We start from the raw sequence: 13,817 nt of genomic DNA on the forward strand, positions 1-13,817 counted from the left end.
TGCAGAAAATAAATGATGCACTGTGTGCAGGCATGGGTGTATGTAGTCCCTTGAATACGACAAAGATGTGTCTCATGAGAATCTTTAATGTTATTGCTTGTTTTTGGACACGTTATAGGAAGGTCAGCACACTCAGCACAGTCATTAAGCAAAGTGAAAATCTATATGATGCTAATCACACCCAGGATATCCATCTATATCTCACAGTGACAAATTTTCCTATTGAGCAGGGCTTCATCTGGTGACACGGGGTTTGTTGGGGGTGTAGCTTTACTGACGGAGCCAAGCCGGCAGGGCGGTGCAGGCTGTCACTGTTTAGACACATTTATCCCTCAGCCAGGCAGACTTACAATTGAGTCCAGTGCAAGCGCCGATGACCAGGCTCCCCAGAGTCAGGCCACTGTCTGCAGGCCCTGAAACCCTAGAGGTCCAAGTGAAAGGGCCACCCCCTCCCTCCACTTGCTTTAGCTGTATGATACTACGGCCGGCACAGGGACAATAACTTCCTCCTGTATTATTGATGCCACGGGGAACAGCGATCACTCAGTGCAGTGGGGCTCGAATCACCACGGGAATAGTCAATGAGAAACTGGATCTGCCCCATATGTTCCTTCTCTCGCTCTGCTGGAAACTCAGTTGTGGCAGTGGGGAAATCAGCAGGTGAAACAAGGTGTTGTGATTGGAAAACTTGGTTTGAGTCCAACTTGGAGCCCGGCTTCCAATTGAAAGAGAAAACGTACACATTAAACTCTAAGCTTGGTTTTTCAGTGATCGCTACAACATCCTGAGTGTATTTATCCTACTTTAATTCAGCAAGTGTGTGGATGTATCACTGCAGAAAATTGAGGTTTCTCCTTCTTGTTGTTCACAATGAGCCCAAGGCCAAAGAGACCTTAAAATGAAGTTTCTTTAACTCTATCTGTTCAAATGAAAAAAATCGTGTAATTTTCGGCAATATCTCAGGTGATATCAACCAATCTCTCTTCTCGAGCCCCAGTATATCTAAATGAGGGTTGAGGGGGACTGAGGTTCAACACAAAATGTTGCAGGTTAAAAAGTCCACAGTGAAAAAATATATGGCACCAACTACCGTGAAGGGTAAGACTATAGTCTAAAGACATGTCAGGAGAAATGGAGAATAAGAAGAGAGAGAGAGAGAGAGAGAGAGAGAGAGAGAGAGAGAGAGAGAGAGAGAGAGAGAGAGAGAGAGAGAGAGAGAGAGAGAGAGAGAGACTGGGGGGAGGTAATAGTAATCCTGCAAAAGAAATACCAAACCAGGCTTTGAAAGAGAGAAAAAAGCACAGTGGATGTGGAGGCTGCTGCTGTGAGCCTCATTTAAAGTGTACCATGTGGCCCTGTTCGCTACAAAAAAAACAACTTTGTAAGGCTCAGAGTTAGTAGCTTTCAGTTAATAAAACAAGCATAGCACTTCACCCTTTGTTTCTTTATTGAAGAACATTAATAAGACACATGCATATTTTAATTGAATGTTTCATTGTATCTTATAAATAATGAACAGCAGAAAGCTCATTAGAGCCGGCACGCAGTTCTGCAATAGCCCCCTGCAGTCATCTCTCACAACACAAAGCAAACCACTTTCTGGCTTTGTGATTCATCTGAAGAGCTTAAATTTGAGGCGTCTTTCACACACGATCACAGGTTTCTGGAACCTCTGAGGTTTGTTCTGTTGTTGTCGACAGGGAAGACTCAAACATTACCAAGGTAAAATGTGTTTTCATCCCACGTCCATTTCCTCCCATACTCCAAACGTGTGCTTGAAGTTAATTATTTGTCCCTAAATTAAGCAACAATGTTGGATGAAGCAGCATAGGAGATTGATTATTGATTGCTTGAAGCAGCTCAAAGCAGAATGCATTTATTTTCTATTGGCAGGGATGCCCCAACCATGTCACCATCTGTTTTGCAGATTGTGCCCTCTGCTGTGTTGTTCAGCCAAACAAACACATCAACTTAATAAATGTGAGAAGCCATTTGTTATTAGAGAGCAAAACAATAAAGAGGAGAAATGGCTGGAGAGGTTATAAAAACAAAGTGCTTTCTGTTAAAAAGCCAGAAATAAACTAGTAAATTACATTATTAATGTGGATTCCCCTTTTGCATGACAGGAATGGAAAGTACTGCAGCCAAGACCAAGAAAATGCCTCTGCATCTATGTACCCTCTAATCTTTAAAAATAATTAATCATAGTCATTTTTCTTCTTGCAAGATTATTTCAATATATCTTTGTTGGCCTTTATCAACATGTCATAAATTACCATCCATCTTCTTTTCTAACTTGTTGGGGAGCTCAAGTCGATTCCTGCTTATTATAGAGTTATGGCTCATAATAGGGAAAACACAGACATTCACAACAGTTCACAAGCTATTTAAAGAGACGAGCCTTAAATTAATGTTTTTGGACTGTGTATGCAAAAGATTAGGTGGTAAATCATGTTCAACTTTAATATCACAGATGTTATCATATTTTTCATCCCCATGTAAAAAGTATTTGTTTAAGGGGGGGGGGGGGGAGACAGTTGAGAGAAGCATACCTTATTCTGTCAGTCTATTCATTCATCTCTATTAATTCACTGCATGCCACCTTCATCTCCATAAGATTACATACTTATAAATACAGACCTGGTAACAAATATCCCATAGCTCACATATTTTCATTCACACAGCCAGAAAATATGGAAAAACAAAGAGACACAAAACAGGAAATTGGGATCCTGCATACTGCAAGGATTATGGGATTTTACAATGTAACTCCACAAACAAACTCTTTGTCAAATGTTTGTGTTTAGGATTATTGTTGTCCTCTGACACGGTTCTTTCAAGACTCAGATGAAAATGTTATCAAGGGCTGCAGATATCAGATACATAATGCTTTTTCTTTGTAAATTGCTGATGTGAACATAGTTCACCCATCAACTTTTCCCACATTTTCCGAATTCTAAGAGGAAAAGCATCTCTTACGAAAACACATTTAATGATACAGTGCAGAAGGATATGAAAATGCTGCATTCCTTTGATGTTTGTTCCCTCTGTGTATGGCTGGGGTCCTTCGGGAACAAAAAATTTGAAAGTTTTGGACAGTTTCTTTTTCTCCCTCAGGTGAGAGTCAACAAAAGTTCTTGAGAAAAGAGCCCAACTACTTCTCAATTCAAGTCACAAAGTGCAACTTGTCTCCTGTATTGTTATGGCTCATGTTTGAAGGCTCGGGTTTTCTTTTTTCTTTTTCTATTCTATAGAAATGCCTCAAAGGAGATATATGGACATAGGGAGGTCAAACTAATAAAACACCAATGCGAAAATGAGTGAACAGTGACATCTGTTGTCCAGTAAGTAGCATCAAACATCTATGAAATGAATAACGTTCAACCAAGTGTGTTTGTATTGGGTAGAGTTGATGCCCACATGTTACACAATTTTGATTCCATTCCTCTGCTCCACCAATGTTTCTGGTGATCAATACAGTACCTGTGAGAATGTGATGAAGGGGCGAATGGGTCAACACACCAACCTAATACCAAGAAGCGTCGGCTGTTTTTCCATTTCTAATTTTCCTGTCTTGTCTGTCCCTCATCCACTCTTCTATCCCCGACACTGCGGGTGCAGTCTGCCTTCTCTGGTAGGGGTTTAGCCGACGTCATCTGATTTTAGTTTGAATTTCTTTAAATTATATTCACATTTTTCTACACATTCAATTATGTAGAAAGATCTTTACATATAAACTAGTGAAATTATTTAATCTCCATGGAGTATTGTGAAGACTCAACAGCCTCTTTGCAGCAGCAGCCCAAAGCTTCATCAACATTACTTGTAAATAATCTTTATGTTTCTATTTTTAATTCCATTGTCCAGCATTAGGTCTTTCACATGCCTCGCTTATCTTGCACTTTCAGCGTGACAGCAACAAAAACAATTATGTCATGGCGAATAGTGTTATTCTTTCCACCGCGGTTCAGTAAGCAAACCGTGAATAATTGTCTTGCTATGCGATTGATTTTTTTTTTTAATTTAGTGTTGATTTTTTTTTTTCTTTTACTGTTTTGTTGTTTTAATTTTCTGTAGTAGTTGAAGAAGGTTCAAAGAAAGCAAGTAAAAATGTGAGTAGTTCTTAATTGTATTTCTTTAGATTCAGAATTGCAACAATAACTACAGCTTTGGCATGTTTATCGAACTATAGCTTTAAAACGATTAACCATACAACACCAATAAAGAACATAAGTATTTAGGCTAAAACTCCACATCATTTAAGAGGCAGACAAATTCAAATTACAAGATAGTAAAATTTTTTACATTGGGTGTTAGTTTGTGTATATGGCGTACCACCAAGAGGGAAGGCGCCTGAACATTCACATTAAACTTTGCTTGAATCTGCTTGCTTAGATCTCAACAGTAAGAATTTTATTCTCATTTATTCTTATTTGTGCATATAGATTAAACTAAAAATCTGAGTTCTTAATGAATGATGAAGTCAAACGAGAGATCACAAGCAAGAGTAAGAACTGAGATGTACTTTAAAGCAGTCACTATTTCAATTCATTCATACTCATTTAGGAGCAAATTGGAGAGGCCCGTTGCTTAGTTTCACAGGTCAGCAGTGAATGCCCTCAAGCCTGAAGGAGAAACATCCGCTTCAGTTGAATATTACCGTGGAGATCAAATTAAAGTAAATGCATGTTTCCATCTGGAAGAAAAAAAAAAAACAATCCATTCATACAAAAAAATATAGTACCTTATTCAGGAAATGCCAAACCACTAACATTGGAAAGGCAACATTTTTCAGTCTTTTCAGTTATTGATGGCAGTTTTTGCAAAGTGATAATTCTTTACACACACACACACACACACACACACACACACACACACACACACACACACACACACACACACACACACACACACACACACACACACACACACACACACACACACACACACACACACACACACACACACACACACAGACACACGTTTCTTGGTTGTGGCTGACACGTGGACCTTAAGAAATATTACAAAAATGTAACTGCACATCAGTGAATCACAGATAAGAGAAACAGTATCAAAGAGTGCAGGAGTGAGGAAATCTACAGAACAGAAAATGTACGGGGGAATGTGAAGCAGCACCAGAAACTTTGCTTGTGATCACTTTGAGGGCACGGAGGTCCAGGTTAGAAGCTGAAAGCACTGAGCTGAGCCTGCGTCTCCTCCACACTGTCAGGCAGCGCCTTCTCAACAAAGATGTCTCAAAGTAAACGTCAAACATGATCACAATACCTAATGAGTTATATTCACACGAATAGGAAATACAAATGAGTATCATTTATTGTTTAACTTTCAAATTTATCTTCCAGACCTGACTACGATTTGGGCATCAGGAAGTGTATTGTGTGTACAGAGCATTGTCTTTGTGAGCTCCGTTTTTTTTTCTCTCTCCCTAATAACATTAGACTCAACCTGGAAAGCTTTGTCAGCATCTTCTTTCAGAGTCTTGACGTGGGCGTTCCACCGGTGTTGCCTGTCGCCGATCAAAGTCTCATTTTCCAGCTTTTGTTGCTTCAACAGCATCTTTTTCTTAGTCTTATCTGCAAATTCTACTCTCAAGGTGAGAGAACAACATCGGTTTCCTGATTAACAATTCACAGCATGAGATGTTGAGTCTGAACTCAAAAATCAGTTGTGTACCTACAAAACACTTTTCCCATTTGTTTGTTTTGTTTTTTTTGCAGTAATTTCTTCATTGTTTTTCTGTAAAAATCAATTAGTGGTTGCGGTTCTCGTGACCATTTGTTAATACGTCTTGGGGATGTGTGAACAGAAAGACAATCTACAAACCATTTTCACTTCCCCGACAAAGGGTTTCACACTGGAGGTGGTGAGTATCTGCCACCGGCTCCCTCGTTTCTTTGTGAAGTTCTACACTGTTAATCTCTCTTGATCTTCCTGCACCACCTCAGCGGAGACGACGCCATCTGCTTCCAGCTCACAGATTGTGTTGTGGCGTTCGAACAGTGGGTGTTTCATCTTCTGTTTATACACCTGGTAGGGGGACAGACAAAAAAAACAACCTATAATGAGCAATACAGAATGAATTCAGCCATGAAATGCATATCTCCTTGCATACTCATCGACTCACAAGTATTGATAAATGATTTATCAGCGATGCAGAACGCATCCTCCCTCATAAATCCACCATATTAAAACATGAATCTACAGTCACTGTCCCCACTGGCTCAAGAAGCGTATTGATGTGAACACCATGACCTCCCTTAACATAATTTTCTCACCATAGTAACGCATAAATAACGAGTGAACAATCCCCAATAGGACAAGCTCATATGGTATGTCTCGTGACTTTTTTTTTTGCACACAAGTGTACATATAAGAATAAATAAAAGCAATCTCAATCACAATGCGTCCCAAAGTGTGAGAAAGCCTGCTGGGTGTTTCATCAGGAAAACGACTAACACCAGATTTGTTTTATTGCAGCGACATAAATGAACCTTGGCAAAAACAGAGGTAAAAGGACGGGAGGTTTATGCATTTCACAAGCCTCTATATCAAAGAGACTTGTCACCGACTGTGAATTTCCCCGTTAAAAAGCAGTGGTTTTATGTCTGTCTTTACCTTGATCTGTACTTGGTGATGTGCCTCATCATCTTCAATTTCCTTCTCCGGGATTTTCTTGTTTTTTACTTGACCTCTGCAAGCTCTCTCTCTCTCTCTCTTTCTCTCTGTGACTTGCCAAAAGCTGTGGATCATGTCCCGCTCCAGCTGGAAGTAGTTTCTCTCATCTCTCTCTCTCTCTCTCTTTATCCAGCTCTTCTCTAAGCCGCACAATATAGTCCTCCAGCTGAAATAGAGACGGGTGGTACTGCGGGCTTATCCATGGTAGAAGATGCTGACATTCCAGTGCTTTAAGAGGCTGAAACAATCAAGTGCTGCAGCAAATTGCGACAATTTTGTCAACATAGGCACTCCACTGAACAAGAAAGTACATTTATTGTTCAACACAAACACAAAGCTTCATACGGTAGATTTACATCCAAACTGGACTACGTTTGCCATTACATGTTCTACTCAATGAGCCTTGGAGACGCTGAACGTGCGTCACACCTTGAAAACACCACAGATTAGATGATGTCTGGCCGTAAGAACCCACTTTGACACGGGTGTCACCGACACTTTAAATACACTAAAATCTTACTTAGACTGCTTCATGCCTAAACTTAACTCATTGAGTCCCTAAGTGACATTGACTGATCATCCTGCTGAACAAGTCATTTGACCACAGGATGTGACTTCCTGTAATATGGTGGTGCAGCTTGCAAACAAATTTTTTTATTTATTTTTTATCCTAAAGGTAAGTTTGAACCCATTTAATGCTTTGATAGGAAGTTCTGCATTGCAGTTAACCTATTCTGACCAAAAGTTTTGAGCTAATTAATAAAAAAAAAACAATTGAACCAAAAATGGCTGATGGGCCACAATAACAAAAGTTGGAACAATCCTTTCAATTATTTCAACTGCTTTGTTTCGAATTAAAATGTTACGTTGTTCTGTTCAAAGTGCATCAGAACAAATATAAACACATAATAATGTGAGATTATTTAGCTATAAATAAAACATGACAAAACATTTTTGCAGGTCAGTTAGTAAAAAAACAACAAAAAAGTACTATCCCATGCAGATCCCATTTTATTGTAATTGTTTCGTTTTTATTTGTAATATGGATTATATAAACAAAAAGTGCTACACTGTTCAGGATGCGCTGGACATCATCTGAGGAGATGATAGCGAGTTTGAGGGATGTGACGACAGAAGACCCCAATTACACTCCCAAGAGCAAAGACGTGGAGTGTGAGTGGTGATTCAGACGAAGGTGATTCAAGGGATTTAGATGCGGTACCACAGCCAAACGTGGACACGGCACAACAAAATACAACAGTCCAAGGACAAAAACAAGGAACCGTCCATGGAAATAAAGACTTTTCTTGGAGAACAAAACCGTTTGAAGCCCGAGTGCAAAGTCAAAGGACCATATATCACACCTCCTTTGTTGCACTATGTTTATCCAAAGTGCTGAAGTCTGTTGTTCAGGTTTATACCGCTGCAGTAGCTTGTTGAGAAGCGAGGCAATGTATTTATTTTCCTTTTTTTTTGAAGCAATAAGCAAGTCTGAAAATTGCAATTTTTGTTAAAACACATTATCAAAGTTTTAATTTTGACATGTGTTGTGCAAATGCAAATAAAAGGGTAAATATGTGTTACTAAACAGCAATAACTGTCTTTTTGACTTATCTTGCAAAATAAATATACCATTAAGGCCCATCGTGACATATATGTAACATCACAGGTCTTTGACAATGAATGGTATTTTTTAAAGAAAAGAATGAAACATCAGAAATGTTTTCTATGTAGTCCACTTGGTATGTGGTATATTGCATAACATAATTTTCCATTAAGGAGAAATGGGTCTGAGTTCTAATGGGTTAAAACCAGCGGGGTTCCGCCGCGCATTGCCAAGGCGACAAGCACTCCAACAAAAGTGCTACACTGAAGAGGTAAAAAATATTTTGGCCTGTTGAACCTCATCCAATACTAAAAATTATAATGTCTTTAATAATCAGCTCTTCAAATATTGTTTTACTTATATAGTAAAAAGGGATGTTCTTGGGATTATAACCGATTCATTTTTGTTTGACCACATATTTAGAAAAAAGGGAGTCATAATATTTCAAATGATCTTTTAATCAAAATTTTAAAACAAACATCAAAATTCCATTTTTGCAGAAAGTCCCGAGTTGAGGCACGAGGTCACACGCTGAGCGCAGGGTCATCAGAAAGGTTGGAGACGCCTTCGCTCCCGTCCAGGTTACGGGCATAATGTTCAGGTGGGGATGAAGACAGACGGAGGAGTGGAGGAGGCACTGAGAATGAGGCGAACACGGGAGGCATTGAAAACACAGACGACGGAAACGAAACTGAAGTTGGGAGAAACAAAGCGCTTACCTTCAGAGGATATGAATCGTGTCAGTAGGTCTGCGTTCGAGAGAGAAACGCATAGACGTTAGAACGCAATCGGAAGTGGACACGAGCGGAAACTCGTCACAGGATGGACACTACCTTTGGGTTGGTCTAATCGCACCTGCAGTTCCTTTGTTAATTCATGGACTGGGCAAGAAAAAGAAAAAAATAGATATACATTTTTAAATCAAATCGATGTAAATGCCATGAGCACAACAATGATGGTTTAAATCCTAATTTTAAGATCAGTAGACGTTGGACTTGCTGGACTTGCTAGCAAAATGGCAAGGAGTTGATTCCAATTTAAACAAAAAGAGAAATACTCACATGCGGATTGAGCGGTTCTGTTTGCTTCGGGACTTCGGAATGGTGATTTGTGCAGAAGCTGCGTGGCCGTCCGCTCAGGCCGACAGCTTTGTGCTGCGCGAGAAGCTCCGGAGATGTAGTCGTTCTCCTCTGAGGCCAACATGGCGGACTTGGCCCGCTGTAGAATTCCTTCAGGTGGCGGGATGGGAAGTATGATGGGAACCGAGCCGACACAGGCTTTGCTCATAAATACAACGTCTATGGGACCTGTCGCACTTTTCATGTGGACTTGGTACATTGGCGGGCAGTTCTGGACCTGAAACGTGTGTGCAGAGATGAATTCATACCGTTGAGGCTGAGAGACGGTGACGAAACAAGATGGGAGTCGAGTTGGTGATGAACTTACAGCTTTGGGAATGGGGACGTCCAGCTGTGTGCCAGATGGTGCTTGCACTGCCAAAACTGTGTGGCCTTAAGAAGTAACAGAGAACATTTAAACATCTTCGAATACAGCCTTGACATATTCTGAACATTTTTGCCCCTTAAAGACTGGAGAAATACATTTATTTGGTTTGTCTTTATATTTATGTCACAATTTTAAAAACACCAAAGACGGAAAAACCGCTGAGGTTACAAATGGGCCACATGTTTTGGTACGATCAAAAACCTTAATGCTGAATTTCAATTTATGAATTCTGTGTTGAGCAGGATGAGCGTCGGCTGACAGAAAGGGGTCAAAAGGATTTCAGCACTTTTCAAAAACATGCTGACATAAAAAAAATTAAATGCACATAAAAGCCAAATAGTGACAATACGTTACCGTTGAAGCAGTTGCAGATATCCTCGTGATTCACATAGGTCAGAGTGGATTGCAGTTAAAGATTTAACAGTGAAGCAGGTAGTGATGAGATACGGCAGATAAAATGACCAAGTTACAAAACATTCGAGACTTGTACAAATTACGACCAGTTGTCAACATCTGGGTAAAAATTTCAAGTCAGCAGCATCTTGAGGAATATATCTAGAGGAAAAACTGTGGTGCTTATTACTGGTGCTTTTCGTGGATATTTTCTGTCATTGTTGACATTCTAAAACAAATAAAATCTTCTTACAATAGTTCTATTTCAGATAATGCTGAAAATATTTTTTTTAAAAAGCACACACAAATACATTTTTTCAATGATAATCTATCAAAATCAAACAAGACCGAAACGTATGACGGTAGAAGTTTAAACTGAAAGTAAAAAGGATATTCACTGCAATCCTCTTTTGTGTTGGCGATGCTTTGTTTAACCCACACCATCTGTTGGTCTAACGCCAGCTCCATGACCTTCAATTTTGCAACCTCTGACTCCAACTCTCCTAGTTTGCCATGTGACCGCTGTCCGGGTCGTCTCGGCAGGGAACCCCTTACGGAGAAAAAGGCACAAATAACACAGTAAAACACGATTCTACAAAATCGACAGAAATACATGTCAATGAGGGAGAAAAAAAAAAACTTACACCAACTTCACGATGCGCTTGGACTTTTTCACAATCAGGCCAATGCCCTCAAGCACACTCGTGATGTCGTAGATTCGCCTTTTCTTTGACACATCCAGAACCTTGATCGCCTGAGTGAGCACAAAATCCCATTATCACAACAGTCCGCTTTAGATTCAACTTGTAAAAATTACATTGCGCAACTATTTTAATCTGTGTCCATTAGTGTCTCAGACATAGAAGGATTACTAAAGAGGACTGTGAGATGCACTGGAGGACTACAAATTGAGATCAAATTATGCATAAAGCACCAGATAACCTCAAATATAGTCAGGAATTCTATTAATAAATTCAAACTCATTAAAATAAACAGATGCAAGAACCAAAACGTGATGACACAGGAAGAAAACATGCACATAAAAATAACCATAAGGAGCACTTCAACATCTTAAACCTTTATAGGGACTCATAAAAACCCTTGTAGGTTAAAAATATCAGTGAAAGTGTGTGTTGAGGAAAGCTTATGTGCAAATAAAATAATTTATGTGCCATCTATACGTGAAAATGTGGCAAAAATAATTACCCACATCCCACCCTGTTTATGTTCACAATTCCCCAAATTGGACAAATCTCTCACTCTCACTGAAATTCTGTAAAAGAGTGGTTCTGTCCTGCCATTGAAAGGTATTTTCTTCAATATGACTTATTACAAGCATGATGTATATGATGATTCAACTTGACAGACATCGGTTTGGGAGAAACAGGAAGAAATGCTGAAATTCTCAGATATATTTACTTACCCAATAAAGGGTTAAAGTGATCTCAAATCGTGCAAAGAGGAAATGAAGGGAGAATGAACACAAAACGGAATAAAAGCTGACGGAAAACAAGTCATGAAAATACAGTAAAAATGCAGTAAATAGCAAGAGGCAGGAACATATCTGCACAAAGCAACCACGAATAAAGACGAGCAAAACAATTAAAAACCGAGAGTAAAGATCCCACAGGGACACAAATGCCACGTCTCTTGAAGAGGATGGGAACTTCTGTGCCTGTAGTTTCACCACAAAACCCTCAACTTTGAAGATCATGGTGCAGAACTGTAGATAGATTAAAATCTATACGGGTGTAACGTGTGGTATTCTACTCTTTTTTTTTTACTCCAACAGAAAGGTATGCAATCCCTTCCTAATCCGTGAGGTGTTGTTTACACTGTCTGGGTGGTTTCAGCTTGACTTACATCTCTGAGGTCCAGCTCTCCGTTGTCAGCATTTTCCAGTAAATGCACAAACTTGGTCGTGAGCAGATTCAGACTCTTCATCCTCCTCGGGATGACGCTTTCCATGATGAAGGTCTCTGTTTTTGGTAAAGGTGAGCAACTTTCTTCTACTCCACGTGCAACAGGCTTCCAGACACCACCACCCCCCACGCTTTGGAATAGCCCGCCCGCCACAGGTTTACAGCCGGCCACGGTTGCCAGATCAGGTTGACCGTTTCCAGCACAATCACATCTTAGAACCCGCCCTTATCAATAAAAAAAAACCCAGCCCAAACCACCAATTTGCATGTAACATGAACCAGTCTAATGTATTTTTGGCCTGAAGTAAACAAAAATAGCCCAAATGGGCGGAAAACCGCCCAATCTGGCAACATCGCACCGCCCACCGTTTTGGAACAGCGCGCTTCCGCTCCAGGCGACCCTTCCAAATAAAAGCAGACACCGTTTCATGTATGTTTCCATTTTGCAGTTGGTGTAAGATTCAAGCACAGTGAATTTAGAACGTTAAAATACACGAAAAATGTCAAACACTACATTGTCTAAATCCATCTTTCGTGGCTCAAAACGGATTCAAAAGGAGGAGAGGAGTTGTTTACTGTGAAAGGGACGCACCAGAAGTACAAAGATTTTCACGTGATTTGTACCTTGTAAATGTTGATGAGTTGTTAATAACATGAGTTTACAGTTAACACGTGCCTATTGGTTTCAGTAACAAGCGTGAAAATGACGTCGCAGATTTTTATTTTTTATTTTAACCTGGAAAGTTGTTGATTCTGCTGAGTTAATGTGTGCAGCCCTAACAAAGACTGCAAAAGTAAAGTGTAGAGCTATATCAGGCCTCTGTGGGGAGTCTGTACCCTCATATTCTACATAACAATGGCTCCACCCTGCTGGGTGGGGTTTAATTAAATGGTGTGAGGAACACCCCCCCCCCCCCCCCCCCCCACACACACACACACACACACACACACACACACACACACACACACACACACTCCTCTGCTGTTTCTCACCTTTTCCGCTCTTACTCAAATACCAACATAACCAGCTTACCCACTGAAGATTAGCTCATAAAGAACAGCCACCTCACAACACTTGGCTCCAGAATTTCTTCATTCGCTTTCATTTCTCACTGGCGCTTCAAAGATGCAGCCAAGTTAATTATACTCTTGTTTGCCTGCTTCCACCTTTTCCAGCTGCCAACCCAATTCGACAGCTTCAAGCCCTGCTGCCTTGGCCAGTGAACCTGGTCCAAGGGAGGCCATGTGTGTCCAGCAGCCACTGCAATTCAAATGGTAGTTATGAAGCTTCATCTGGGGCATTATGATTCAGTCTGCTCACTTCACCAGGAATGGGTCCAATAAGCAGATGATTCCCTGCTCTTTTGAAAATCATATCTGATGCAGAGGAGGAAAAATGAATCTCTAAAAATAAGAAAAATCACCCGAGTCATCCTCTGTAGATCAAATACAACATTGAACCAATGCATGTGAGGTTAATTGGACCATAAATTGCCCCGAGGTGTGAATGTGAATGTGATAGAATGTGGGTGGATTTTCAAGAGAGCGTGTAGTCTCTAATCTTTTTATAAATATCTGCTAAATCAACACATTTTGTTGGAGCCAAATATTGTCTTTGTCAATTATGTAGGGTATAATTTCAGAAAACATACCATGCTTTTATATTTCAGTGACATACTAATCTGTGTGGAATA

General features: G+C 40.0%; 1 protein-coding gene across 1 annotated transcript; it reads right to left on the minus strand.

Annotated features, from left to right (window-relative positions):
- Positions 1-9,044: 9,044 nt before the first annotated feature.
- Positions 9,045-12,228, minus strand: LOC308131056 (transcription factor E2F4-like). Its single transcript, XM_080497648.1, has 7 exons — positions 12,065-12,228; positions 10,846-10,955; positions 10,596-10,751; positions 10,163-10,206; positions 9,749-9,813; positions 9,364-9,658; positions 9,045-9,183 (listed from the first exon to the last, which is right to left on the minus strand). Exons 1-7 carry the CDS (start codon positions 12,167-12,169, stop codon positions 9,080-9,082), a joined length of 879 nt encoding a protein of 292 aa, XP_080353774.1. The 5' UTR covers positions 12,170-12,228; the 3' UTR covers positions 9,045-9,079.
- Between the last annotated feature and the right edge of the window lie 1,589 nt (positions 12,229-13,817).

The sequence above is a fragment of the Blennius ocellaris genome (assembly GCF_963422515.1).
Source record: "Blennius ocellaris genome assembly, chromosome: 1".
NCBI classification, from domain to species: domain Eukaryota; kingdom Metazoa; phylum Chordata; class Actinopteri; order Blenniiformes; family Blenniidae; genus Blennius; species Blennius ocellaris.

Excerpts from the sequence above, each read along its gene's own strand:
- LOC308131056 (XM_080497648.1), bottom strand. The coding sequence starts at position 12,169 with ATGGAAAGCGTCATCCCGAGGAGGATGAAGAGTCTGAATCTGCTCACG. Across the intron at positions 10,752-10,845 it reads AAGCGCATCGTGAAGTTGGT|GGGTTCCCTGCCGAGACGAC; the intron begins GTAAGTTTTTTT and ends TTTCTCCGTAAG. Across the intron at positions 9,814-10,162 it reads TATCTGCAACTGCTTCAACG|GCCACACAGTTTTGGCAGTG; the intron begins GTAACGTATTGT and ends TTACTTCTTAAG.